We start from the raw sequence: 14,369 nt of genomic DNA on the forward strand, positions 1-14,369 counted from the left end.
TCAGCCAGACGCAGTTTTTATCTGTAGGTTCTCTTACGCATGTGAGCGTTTGTTATCATTAGTTTTACTATCATATGCATGCTGTTTTAATTGTCTTCGTAAACGTGTAGTGTTTAATCTATCGTTGCAGTTTACAAGAAATTGGAATACGATACATAAAGTCAAGTTGACTTTTATCCTGAAGATAGATTCGTCGCTATAGTTTACAGAAAATACACTCCAATATGTATATATATATACATATACTTGAAATGGGGAGTTTTTCCCAAGTTTAGATCTGATGTTCGTCGGGTTTTAAGACACACGTATCCAGAATACCAATAGATTGCAGGCTGCAAGATGAAAGATCGTCAGATAACGGATGTGGCCTGGGGTGCGGGGTGACGAAACCTACCATAAATACTGCATCCTGACTATGATTAACTTCATCATTAACCTTTAAAAATCCAACAAGCTGGGTGGGCTAATGATGACAATATAAGGGAATGTGTTAATTGGAAACATTCCATTCATTTACTTGACTGTAATAACATCTGGTGAAGCTGCGTGAGCTGGATTAAGAGAGTATTCTAATTCCGTTGTATTATTTTTTGAAGAATGCATCGAGTATAATTCAAGTGATCAATGGTAGCAAGATAGGACTAAGAATTTTGCTGTTTAGATATTGACGGAACGATATAACAAAACCAGACGTACCACTGCAGTGCCGTCAGCAAACGTCTTACGTCATGTTGTCCACAAACACACCTACACACAAACACACAAAAGCACCGAAAACAGAACCGTCTTGACGAAGGTAACAAGGTGTCTGCACGACTAGGTGAGCAGAGTTACAGTGCCATACAGTCTATTACCTTCTCCAGTACAGCAGGAAATCAACCTCAGGGTTGATGACACGCACCTCCCAACAGTACACGTCTACATATGCACAGCACTATCTTCTCCAATGTCTTACGATATTGTCTGAGGTCCTTAGTTAATTAGCAGGGAAGTAGACAGGATTAAAAGACCATAATTCATGTTGCTAGGATAAGCCAATGTCAACAAGTCGGAAATGCGCTGAGGAAGGTGACAGACAGTCACCGAAACGTCGGAAAAATAAAACGCTTCATTCGTTTGCAAAGAATGTTGTTGTCTGACAACAGAGAGACCATTTCTACCGATAAACTATTTGAGATGCAGATTCTAGACTTTTCAATACATCTCAAGAGTACCTAGGAATATCATAAAATTGCCAATTGACCTATGTTGCAGTCTTTCTGTGTTTTTCCGATATATGCAGCTAGCTAAATCTTCAACTTCGGTCTGAGTGATGAGTCTTGTTGCTCACCTATTGAATCTAGCTGAGGGTGGGGGTCATAGGTTACAAAATAAATGGCCACCCTATACATCAATCTGGACACCTCAGCTCAGCCATATCCAGGATTACAATACCCCGGTTCCATTTACCGTAAATTTAGCCTTCTAATGTTATATGTAATGCCATGATAAGTATCTTGCTCCAAGTTCATCGACCACCATTTCTCATCACGACTTCAGGTATCTCCAGCAACACATTGCATAGTCTTCTTTGAACACAAAGCATGTTTTCTCAACTATGCATGGTCAGAGTTGTTTCTACACCTCACACAAGACCAGGTGAGACGTCTCCTATCGTGTAGATTGCATGGCCGTCGGTGGCTGGTGACGGATGCCTCCGCCTCTCAGATGGAATGAGAATCGAGCGAAACGTTTCAGCCATCAGCATACCTGGGCCATCCGGATCACGGGCTCGCGCGCTTTGGAATCGATCTCTGATACTTTCGCCTCTCAAAACAATTACTATGCGTAGTTTTCCCGGAAGCTCTAATATTTCACATTAATGAAAAGCTGAGTAGATAACTGCCCCAAGCCCTTCGAAGATACAGGGGGAATTGTTCCAAAACGTTCATGTATTAATCTCCATCCCAACATCATCAGTAGATTTCCTCTAACAGGTATCTCCCCAAACGCCCATAATATACCGTACTTTCCTACATGTGCAAATCAGAACAAAAACACGGTGCAGATTCTTTAATAACCCCGCAAACACCAAAGACCATCCGCTGCTTTTTCTTTCCCTTGATGTACAAACTAGGCCCAATGTAGGACAAGTGCTTTCAAATTTGTTGAGTCCGTGTGTTTCATATCGACGTGCCATCACAAAGGGGTGGCGAGTCCTGCTAACACTTGCTACAGTAAATCCCCAGGCGGGAGCAAATTACATGTTCCAGAGTGTGGAGGTATGTTGCTCAGATTACACCCTGGGAAATAGACCAGCTTTTGGGGAGCCTATAGGGCCTTAAATTTGTAGGGCTGAACCGTGAAAAATATCCACTGATTAACAGATGCCCCATTAGGCTTGACTTCATCTTAATATTCATCAGGAATGAGAAAACCTTCTTAAAGCTGTTAAATACCCATGTATATCGGACGAGGCATATATTGGAGCGGACGTCCTTTGATAGTCTGACCTAGGCGTGTAAGTAAGATGTAGAATAGTGTGGACTTCTAACGAAAATGACAGGTAAGAGGGGCCCGTCTAAATGATAAGGCACCGTACTGCTCCATTAGCCGCGCTGACGAGAGGCGCTTCAGATTCTAATTGGAGACTGGAGACCGAGAAACCTAATAATGGGATCAGTGTTAAGGCTTTAAATATTTCGTAAAGCTAGACTACAAACATAAGCAATGTAGAGAGCAATAGAATATTTCTAGGTGGCGGCTGATTGTCTAGGTTCTTTTTTTCCGTTAGGACGTCATCATCTGACGTCAGAGGCGAATTTAAAATAGACCGAATCCTGTTTGTGTTCATACACACCAGCTGCCATGGGTATCCACCTCGAAATTACGCCGTATAATATCTGCAAACTAATTCTTAGTGCATCACAATTGCAAGTAATAAAAGATGATCAGACACAAAGCATATACGTGTTTGCTACTTGGAATGCTGAATAAAATCGTCGCTCACCTGAGAATGCAGAATTTCCGAGCTTCCTCCCCCAGCCATAAGGATGGGCATTCCTAGCTCTCCTGCTATTTGCTTCACATACAAAGTCGACTTGACGTTGTCCTCATCACCTCCATAGATGACAGCGTTTACTCCCTTCTTCACCAAATCTTCACACATGCTCCTGACAATATTGTCGGGAGTCACATTCTTCAGGACTTTCTCAAGCGGCTTGATTTCCAGGGTCTGGCCGCTGCGATAGTTCGCCTCTATCACAGCATCTCTGTAAGGTTGCACCATGCTTTGTTCTACGAACATACCTCCCAGTTTTATCTCAGGTGCTGTCCGATCGCTCCCGCAGATCCTTCTTGATGATCCGATCCTCTGTGCCCGCAGCACGGACACGCAAGTAAGGCAGTACAGGCCGACTAGTACCTTCATGGTGACAGCACAGTCTCCTCCAGATCTAGCGAAGAAAAGCAAAAAAAGGAGCCGTTAAAGAACATCGTCCCTTTCCGCTACTCATCTCAGTCCACACTCCACTGCTGACATCAGGTGGAGCCGTGGAATACTAAGCCTAATAATAAAGCAGCGGTTATGATGGAAGGTGCAATCCTGTAATATCATCAGAGCCACACCTTGAAGAAGGCCCTGTGTGGGAAGAAAGTCTATGTCAGAGGTTGCAGCAGAAGCGGCGGATGAAGCGGGACTCCTGAGGTACGCCTGCTGCTTCCATCCCCAGCAGACAAATGTAGCATGTGATTGAGCCAGAACCTCCAGTGATGAATGCGCGAGGAAGGTGCGCGTCTCGAACCTGCGTGTACCATGGAGGGGCGGCAGGGTGGCAGAGGGGTGGATCCGCGCAGACGGATGAAAAAATGGGACGAAATGGCCGCAAAATGCGCTCACAGGGCTCATGCAGCAGTCGTTTCAGCCCTCCGGAGGGCGATTGTATTGTGTGCGCTCGCCCCGCCGAACATTCCGGCACTTCGATCGAGTGTCAGTCTTTTCTGTTGCGTAAATTTGCGGTAATTGATTATGCAACGGAATAATTACACCGATGCTGCTTTTAAAACGCAAACAAAGAAACTCATGTATACCTGAGAAAAATACAAAGCAAACTTTTCGATTCAAATTGAATACCGCAAACCAACTCGATGGGGAAAGTATGCACGGCAACAGATGAAATTTCCCATATATGTTCAAGGCCAATGGGTCGCTTTTCTTTCTGCATATAACGTAACTGCGTGTCCTGCTGGGATCACCCAGTGGCTGCATGATTGATCACACTGATAAATGTTAGATTTAAGACGGATGTTGGCGCTCATCTGTTGCCGGCTCACAGCCATGTATGCGATTGTTTCATTATCGCACCAAATCCTTTAACAAATTCCCAGCCTGCCCAGCGGTAGCTGTCTCGATCTTCAGTGATTAGGAATTCCCGTTTCAGCAACAATCGGCGATACGTTATCTAGGAAAGCTATTAACACTTGTATTTTCCTACCTCGCGGTTTATCACATAGTGGAGGGTATAACTCGCGCTCCTTCAGTGCCCTTCCAAGAAGACGAACGTTACACATTTCATAAAACGTCGCTGCTGTTACAGCGGCGAGGCGCTTGGAGAGCGAGTCTCGAATAACAGTTCCTTGGCCCTGTGTTGTTTGCTTGCCAACCTGAATTATTTATGAAAACCATCTCGCCCAACATGTTTAAAAGGAGCAGCCCAGGTATCGACCAAAGCAACCCAAGATGTCATCCCGCGTGTAATAATGCAATATCGACGATATATAAATCAACTTCATACCTGGCAATAACGCTTCTCTTCTTATAATATCCCTGTTACGTTAAACGCTGCTTTGATACAAATAAAGCAACTACGAAACACCTTTTAGGAATATTCCACCTTCTTTCTCTCATTCACCGTGTGGGCGAGCTAGAGACCTGGTCAGCACAGAATACAATGAGAATTTACGCGACTATCGGCTGTGGCCCAGAAATGAAGAAGGCCCATTTAGGGGAAACTGACGATTCGATTTGCGAATGAGGTTATGGGGAAGATGGGGAAACTTAGTTTGCATTGAAAAACCATTAGGAAACTTACCCGCACACTTGATTTGAGGAAACGTCGTAACAACGGCAGCAAAGTGAGTTTTGAGGTGTAATTATCATTTTAGCATGACTGGTAACAGCATGAAGTCGTTGATGATTGGAGAAATCTGCACATAACGTTGGTAAGTGCAATCCTTGTACTTGTGATTTTGCCAACAGCCATCAAATTATCTACAAAGTCCTTGTGGGCATTTTCCGTGATTTTCGGTAGTATGACATTTCTTCTCTTCCTCTGCTCATATTCTGAGCTGCAGTTAGCCATTAATGACAGCGTTCTTTCCGGCAGTTATGTAATGCTGTAGGTGGCAAATGTGCAATTGTCAGCAGGAACTCTTGCAAAATACACAGATACATTTATCTCCTTCCGGGGCTAGTACCTGTTCGAACTTCTTTTTTTAAGTTTTCATTTTCATTAAAATACATGTTCATAACTAGAGATGGTCTCCCAGGTGCACCCTTGATGTTAATTACTTTTCAGTCTAAATTTAGCTCTAAGCTTTATATCATTTGTAGCTTGGGAAAATGACAGCTCAGATGCGACGGTATTCTACCGGTTTCGACTTTATTCGTCTTTCTCAAGCTCTGAGCTTTAGTTTCACCGGGTTACTGCCAAGCACGTTTCTTGAAAAATCAGACGTCATGAGAAATCAAGCGTCAATAACGAAAAGTATTCTTAACACTTTGTTCATGACATTTAGACTTATTATATAACACCTGTCGTACAACACGTTTTGTAAGAGACTAAGAGTCTTCACAGGACCCAGCTGAGGGACTTTGTTCATGACATTTAGACTTATTACATAGCACCTGTCGTACAACACGTTTTGTAAGAGACTACGAGTCTTCACAGGACCCACCTGAGGGAGATTTGTCCACCAGGAGCGTCCATATCGACTTACGTCCCCTGGGACCGGAGGGATCCCTCCTTATCCCGTCCGTGACATATAACAGAACACAGCTCTCCGATGTCCACACGTCTTCTTCCCTCAGGCCTTATTCACGGCGTGTTTGGTCGGGTTAAGTCTGCGCTGTTTTGACAGCTCGTGAACGCCCGGTGGGAGGGTACTTCTTTACGTGTCGGGAATATCTTTTCACGCCTTCCTGGACAAAATACCGACGCACTAACGACAAAGGCGAGGGATTCCCGGCCAAAACGAGCCAAAATGTGAACTGGATAATGGAATGCAGTGCCCGTCCTCGGAGCCTCGTAATAATTGAAAATACCCAGAGCCATCGATTGCTCCATTGTTTGATTACTCTGACTTATACCTCGTACTTACCAACATAAAACACGCTTTGTATCCGGTTAGTTGGTGGGATACTATAGTCTTCACATTCTAAAAGTCTGTACAGACACCACAATATTACAAAAATGATTACTATATACAGAATATGCAGGTGAACTAAAAAAAGGCTAATGATATTCAGAGATTAGAATTCATGTGTGCTAAACTTTGCCATACTGTGTACTGGAAATAAACGAAAACATTGTGACCGTGCCGTTTTTGTCTAAGATTTAGATATCGAAAACTTTCAATTTCAGATAAGATGACCGTACCGCGCTATCTAACGTAACTCGACGTGCCTTGTAGCAGGTTGATAACGGTCCATTGCACATGTGGGTATATTCCGTGCACGAAATGATCTTAGAAAACAGTACATTTCGACGACCAGACAAGGTAATACGTACAGCACTAGATATCACGTATTCAACTTTTGACCGTGACTTGAACTTCCATCATCGAGAGAAGAAATCTCTATAATCAAATTAATTTTTCATCAGTGAAAAATAAACTACATGCAATCCCAAATCAAAATATGGAAATGAAAAATTGAGCTACACAAACTTGACGAATGTTAAGGGATCGTGTGAGATTGTGAGAAACGATCTTACAGAGAAGATGACGGCGCATTGACGTCATGATGTGACATACACACGGATAGGTTACACCAGAACATCGTTATTAACGGAACGTGCTATTACCGTGGTCCCAAAGCGACCATCGTTTGCCGTCAAACCAAAAATTGTCTGACATCGGACTAGGGAAAATAGGTAGTCATCCGGCTTAAAGGATCGCCTGTAACAAGCTCCCGTGGCGCAAATCGACAAAACGCCTGCTCGACAAACTATCGCCTCGTCACGTTATTTCGTCAAGTTAACTTTCCTGTAAATTAAATCATTTTGAGCTACCATATGCATGTTTAAATCATTCGAAATTCTGACTTCATTTTCACTGCCTTGAATAGAACAGGATAAGAGTGAAGTAATTTTAGCTATGCATCGTGGACAATAAGCTTTAAGGCCAGAGACCTTGAATAACTGATTATCGATGCATCGTTTACAAGTTACCGATAAAGATAATAGGAAGAACCACTTTGCGTTGTCAAAAATCTTTATTTGGATCTGCACCAAATTTGCCACGGAAGTTATGACAAAACGCTCCGGAAACATGATGGTCCGTTGAGGAAGATATTGTTCCGTTTGTTCGTTCGTTTGTTTGTTTGTTTGTTTTTGTTTACCTGGCTTGCATGCTTAGTAAATCAAGCTTGAATCGAGTAAATCTTCCAATAGTCGAAACAGTTGCTGTCTAATACGGGGACGGAATTAAAATGCCTCATCAACATGCATGCAACGAACCAGGCGTCCTGCACTTGACGTCATTCGATATTTTGGTTCCATTAACTCAGATGGGGAGACGGTGAACATTGTGTATCTATATTCTAAAGGTGTTCGGGGTCTGCTCAGAACACAGCACTTAGACACCAGTAGCATCGTTTTGACGGCAGTTAGTTGAGCGCTGCTGCGCAAAATAAATGTTTCGAAACGAATCTGGTGCTGACAGCATTAACCATCAAACGTCGCCAGGAATTTACTAGCAACAAAACTAAGTACCACGCTGTAGCGTGTGCCAATTTTGTTGAAATTTATCTAATGCTAATCCTCTTAAAACTTTTCGTCCATGCATTATTTGTCCCGGAGTTCAGGGAGCGGAACATGACGAAGACGGAGGGAGTCGCTATCTCTATCCATCTTCTGTTTTCCCGTTTCCTACCTGAAGGTTTCCGTTCGACAGACGTCGCTTGTTAGCTAAATTTCCATCCATCACCCGCCTATTCGCGAAAAAAATGTGGCAGCGCCAGTCATTCCGTGCCACAACGGCATCCAAAGTTTATTTGTCAACTTCGGCTCACTGGGAACGGTGCGATGCACCAGTACCCTCGCCCTGTGGCCCGAGGCATCAGCGAAACACAGGGTGGCAAACTGTCAAACTTAATCAGCAGAGTGGTTTACTGCTATTAGAAACACTTACCTGAAACCTAGTCTACTGTAACTGGAAAAGACAAGTATGAATTAAAAGACAGCAAAGGACTGAAAATGTACCAAATATTATTCATGAGCAAAACGTGTGCATTTTAACGGACATACACTTATTTTTTCGTTCGTATTTTTTGTTCCCGTAACTAGCTATAGCCCGTCCGGGCCCCGGTAGAGAATTTTGAAATACAATACATCAACTGGGACACGAGAATGAAGCACCAATACAGAAAGGACTTGCTAAATAACCCTGAGTGAATGGAGATTTACAGTACATAGATAAGGCATAAAAGATATTTTTTTGTTCTCTTTTGGTGAAAAATATAAAATACCTCGTATTCTGACTGTGTATGCAAAGACGCGGAGAAATTCAACAGGGACATTTGTCCTCTTTGCTTAAGTATATAGAATGATGACTAGTCTTTCATGATATACATTCAATACTGGATCATCTGGTTGTGCTGGAGTCTGGGACACATCTGTTGTGCTGACAGGGCTATGCTAAAATAGTTTACTGCTTTCATTTTTTTGGTATGAAGATTGTTTACATCATAATTGTTTACATGATGATTGACACAATTAGATTCTAATCATGTTGTGTTGCTTGATTATTTTGATACATGTCCGTGGTCACTTTGCCTATCAATGAATAAACACAGCGAATTTCGTTTCATAGTTAAATCGAAGTGTCAATCCATCTTCAACTTCTTAGTAATAATCCAGGCTCAATAATCTCTCTCCTTAATTGCATAGGCAAAAAGCCAATTGGTTTGTGAAGTGGTGGAGAAATGAAAATTTTATTTGTGTAGACGGAAGGATTGATCAAGTCATGTGGGGCATTCCTACAATGGAGAGGAGTCCATATTCGGGCTCATATAAGCACATATCCGGCAGGTACATCACAACATACGTCTACTTTAATGTAGGCATCTATCATGCTGGCATTACCCTTCAAATACATATTCACATTAATCCATATTTACTACATCTAGAAGGTTTGTTGATCAATCTAGTTAAGGCTTTTAACGGAGTTCGTTCCATTTCCTTAACCTGACATCCGCACTATTCCGGCTCCAGTATCAGAGAGGAGGCCTGGAGCTAGAAGAGAAGGAATACCAGGCTAGCTTTTATTTTTCTGACATTTCAAATGTCAATTCTACTACCTACAATTGCTGAAAATGCATGGCCTAAGTTTAAACATACAGAGATCGTTAAAAGCCATTACGTCCCGTTCCTTCAAGCAAGTCGCATATCTCTGAGAAGAAAGTCCGATTGATCACGAAACGGCATCTGTCTTGAGAAAGTTGAAGACGTGCAGTACTTAGTCTCTCAGCTATTTTGGGGCTGTGCGAGGGAGAAGACTTTGTAATTAACTGCTTAGCGAACACACTTCTCCTCGGGGGCAGCTTCTAGAGCGCAATTAGAACCAGCATGACATACAAGCGAATGAGAGGACGGACGAGAAGTAGTCTCGTTGTGAGCCCGTGATATTTACACGGTTGGACTTACAATGAATTTTCTTCGACATTTATGTTCTCACAATGGTTTTTCAAAGCCCTTTAGTAACTTTATGGTGTACTTATGGTATAACGTTGTATTATCACTTCACTAGCATCGTTTTATCATACTTAAACTTGTATAAACTTCCTTTCCAACAAACACCCGAGATTTTAAAGGACTTTTCGGTCTTCTTCTTTGGTCGTCTTACTTATCTATGCTAAGATAGGTAAATACTTGATTTGTGATTAGAAAAGATAGTGACGCTTATGTTTAGCGCCACCTGATTGTATGGAGCTTTTCTTATTATCCTATTTTGTTATTTAGAAGAGTTTTAAGATTATTCCGTACCCACCTTTTTCTGTAGTTTATATTTGACCATACAAAAGTCACTGTACTTTCTGTCGTGTCAATAAAGCTTGTCTATATCCACAAATGTTAGCTCAAATTCTATTACTTACATGATAACCCTGCAGTTTACAGCAACCTGCTAGGGGGCTCAAACATACACCATTGTTCCCTTATGTTAACGCCTACAGCATTAATTGATTAGCATTACAGCATGTCCAAAAGCAGAGATACAAAACCATGAAATCCTGCTGCCGCGTTTTTCATCTGTCCTCCATGAAAAGAACGCGGATGATTAGAAGGTAAAAAATTTCCCAAAACAACCTCTACTAGGAGAGCACTTGGAAGGGCATGTTTATACCACTTCACCTCCATGTACACACCTGCCTCACAATTATAAATCAACACTACAGCGCACTCAGGACCATTGATATGCAAACACGTTTTGCTGCAGTACCAAGATCAACCACCAGGAGGCCCCAAATCAACCATCACCGTCGAAATCACCCCATCTATTCCAAAACCACTGTAGGCCAAACAGCGGTTCATGAGGTATAGCCAATCCAGACTCAAAACAGTACCTTTATCTTCATGGAGGCAAGGATGTACCCCTGAGATACATTTTGATATCTAAAGGTTCAAAAACTTTGCTGGAACTTGATTGACTCTTTGTTGTGCTAGTGGCCAAGATAAATTAAACAATAAGTTCATAGATTAACAATGTAAGATTGGTTGAAAATAAATTCAAATTAAAGTGTGATACAACTTCATACCCTTTCTGTAAGAATATACCCCGTTACTGAAACAGGAGTGTATGCACCACTAGGCGCTACATGCATTTGAGCGAACCAAGGCACAACTTCATACAATCACCTATCATGATTTATGTAGGGATCTCTACAGCTTTAAGTACTTTCATATCGGAACTTTACATGCCCCAAGTGCCCATTGTTTTCATACAAATTAAGTACTTTACAAAAGTTGTTTGACTGTTCGACACTTCCCACTGTTCCCATGCCCATAACCAATGCCATGGCGCTGCAGTCGATCTATCGCTCAAATCCTTTGAAAGTGGACATTATGACGCACAAAGTACCCAGCAAACCCCGCTCGTCCTTTCATGTGACAAGTGTAAGTGCTTAGCAGCAGGTTTGGAGACCAGAAATCGATCCACGACTGCCAGCAACCACATATATCATCCCAGGTGTCGACTCAAATTTGCAACCGGCGCTTTGGCACTTCTTAAATACTCGTTCTGGCCATAAGTCGTGAGCGACAGACGCACAAAACGGTATAGATGAAGGCTTTTCTCCACATTTGTCTCATTTTAGCGCCACATTTCTAGTCATGGTGCATCTCTGACATTTGCAACACAACAGCGCAGCAACAGACGGAAAAGAAAATGTTGGCTGGTCCCATATCTTGTTGAGAAGTTGTAGGATCATCGCATATCGTTAGTTTTCTCTGGTTTCTCCGAGCTCCTATCATCTGACATGCGTTGTGATGGATTGTGGAAATTTTACTGTCTATATCTCCATGATATGCGCTTGTTAAATGTCACAGACACAGTTAAAGCGAGGAGGTCAAATTAGCCATCAGACCGTCCGTAACAACAGTCCAAGTCTGGGGCCCCAAAATGTCAACTCCTGAATGTCAACAAACTAGCTTCAAGAAGGCTGGGTTTTATCTACTGAATTCCGAACGCGAACGGTGGTAACGTTAATCGCGCGACCGCAGACTACTAGGTTATGACGTAATATATTGTATTAATCCATTTCACAGTCATGCATCTTTCAACTGACTTTCATGTTAGAGTCACAATTATCTTCTTTGGACATGATGTACAAATGTGTACATGATATATCTATCGAAATAAGGGATAGCTTAGGTTTTTAATATCCACACAAGCAACAGGGAAATACAAGAAAACAGATTCCCACAAACTCAAGAAAACATAGACGGTTTCATAGACAAATAACAAAAAAGAGCGGATGAAAAATCCAACAAAAATAATGAAACAGAAATTAAAATCTTGTGTAACAGAAATTCCCAACCAGAAGATAGTATTAACATAACTTCAAATATGACAGTGCTCATATAACAGAAAGGGAATGAACAGAATATCTTGAGTAATAGAAATAATAACAGATTCTTACAAGAATGTTAAGAGTAAATTGCCGGCTATCTTTCAGCACCGTGCGGTGTGTCTCGGCGCTCAGGAGATTAGCGAGTCACGACTGTTATGTTGAAGCATGACTTGCCCCCGGCTATACCATTTACATCGTTAAGAGACGATTTTGATAAGTTCTGCCTGTGAGACATAACGTATGTCGTCCATCAAAACGTCACTGTTCCTCATGATCACATTGCAGCTGCGGAATATAATGACTTGTCTTTTACAGAGAAACTAGAATTTCAGTCCGGACATCTCGAAAGCAGTTTACCACGGTTTCCAATACCTATTGTCTCAACGCAATGACTCTACTAATTGGCAAAGTTACATTAGTCGACGTCATTTAATATTCGAATTCTTGACCAGTGGTACTGCGTACTGTTGTGACGAATAGCAAAACATCAGAACCTTTCTGGCCATGCATTTACTTATATCATCAGAACAAACATTTCTATACGTTTTGCAATTAACGTCAGTTACACCCTAACACAAGGAATGAATTCCAAAGGCCATAATCTTCTCCTGGTCCGGATCATCTCCACCTTCACCTGTCCCGGACCAGGACAACCTTTAATGAGAGACAACCCAGCAGTTTGTCTGTGATATTGAAAGACCTTGGCTGAATATTTGACCCTTGGTTAACAACGACTTTGATGAGGACAAAGGCCAGACAGCGGAGCAGACTTGAATGACATCAATCCGACATTGCCACATCCTTGTGAGCGAGTTAATGTAAGGAAGTAATGGCAACACAATAAAGGAAGGTCGTGACCTGAAGACGAATAGAATCACTGCGCGAGGAGTTCTTCAGCGATTGATTTTCTAGACAAGTTCCTTTCATTATGCTCGAAAATTTGATGTATTGATCTAACGGCTTCTTTACAATAACACCACGCTATATTAGAATTATGTGTGATGGATGCTGATTTGCTGAGGGGTTTTCAGACATACGTCAAGAGAATTAGCTAAGAAACCTGCTGTGACGTGAATGTACCTGTTTGGAATCTCTTCATTCGTTAATGAGGAAAACCCCAAGAGAGCACTGTAGAAATAAACTCTTTCCTTAATTGATCTAAACCATTGGAGAACACTATGACACAGTGCTGAAAGTCGCGAACGTCCCTGTAAGCTAACTAGCATCTGCATCAAGCAGGAAAATACAAGTGAAAGCCAGTGGAACTGGAATTTTCACCATATTTTTGGTAAAACATCCTCGTTATAAAATGGCAGATACACAAGCCATTATTTCCTATCTCACCGCTCCACACTCATATCCCCATCAATCTATCTTTTGATTTTACCTACATAACACCCTCAACATTGCTGCGTCATTAATGATTTCACACAGGCAATAATTGCGTCCCTGGTGGTAAGTGTTTACTTATGTGCTCCTATATATAGTGACTCGGTAATATAGCTCATTACCTTATGACGTGGATAGTGTCTATCTTCATGAAAGATAACTCCCCTAAGGTTCTTTCATTTTAAATGGCAAATAAAGATAAAGATGTTTGCATAAAACGAGTGAAAATCTTAATTTTTCACCTCTGCAAACGAGCGCATTCATCATAATATCTAACATGTTATTCAGTAGTTGTCATGACTATGGCACAAACATTGTAGTACAGTATTCTACTCATAAGAATTCAAGATGCAGCCACAACTACCCTTTTTTTAACATTTGGCTTTCTCCTCTTTAAATCCATGCCTCACAACTTGCGATTACCATATTGTCGACACAAAGTGTCTCCTGATACGGTGTTTGTTGCTGCCCCAGGAATAGCGGATGACGGATGCTGCTCTTAATAGCCTTCTGTATTCGCTCCCATGCCTTGCAGTAGGGATATGGAATACCTTGATGTAGCTGGGTAGTACCAGCTGCAGACATTAGGAGAACTCCGGCATCGATCGTGGAAATCAGGCCGGCGGCGGAGGGATTTTGTTCGCAGTGGTGGCGT

General features: G+C 41.9%; 1 protein-coding gene across 3 annotated transcripts in view; it reads right to left on the reverse strand.

Annotated features, from left to right (window-relative positions):
* The window catches only part of LOC118429477 (glutamate receptor ionotropic, NMDA 2B-like), a 72,835-nt gene that overhangs the window by 33,979 nt on the left and 24,487 nt on the right, over positions 1 to 14,369 (reverse strand). For 2 of the 3 annotated variants that reach the window (XM_035839971.1, XM_035839969.1), the window contains exons 1-2: positions 3,607 to 3,928; positions 2,990 to 3,434 (exon numbers count right to left, since the gene is read on the reverse strand). In XM_035839971.1, coding sequence (XP_035695864.1) covers positions 2,990 to 3,409 — 420 coding nt within the window. In that variant the 5' untranslated portion in view covers positions 3,410 to 3,434; positions 3,607 to 3,928. Of the gene's footprint in view, positions 1 to 2,989; positions 3,435 to 3,606; positions 3,929 to 14,369 lie in introns of those variants that run through there. The other variant, XM_035839970.1, reaches the window with a different exon arrangement.

Source organism: Branchiostoma floridae, chromosome 13 (assembly GCF_000003815.2).
Source record: "Branchiostoma floridae strain S238N-H82 chromosome 13, Bfl_VNyyK, whole genome shotgun sequence".
NCBI classification, from domain to species: Eukaryota; Metazoa; Chordata; class Leptocardii; order Amphioxiformes; family Branchiostomatidae; genus Branchiostoma; species Branchiostoma floridae.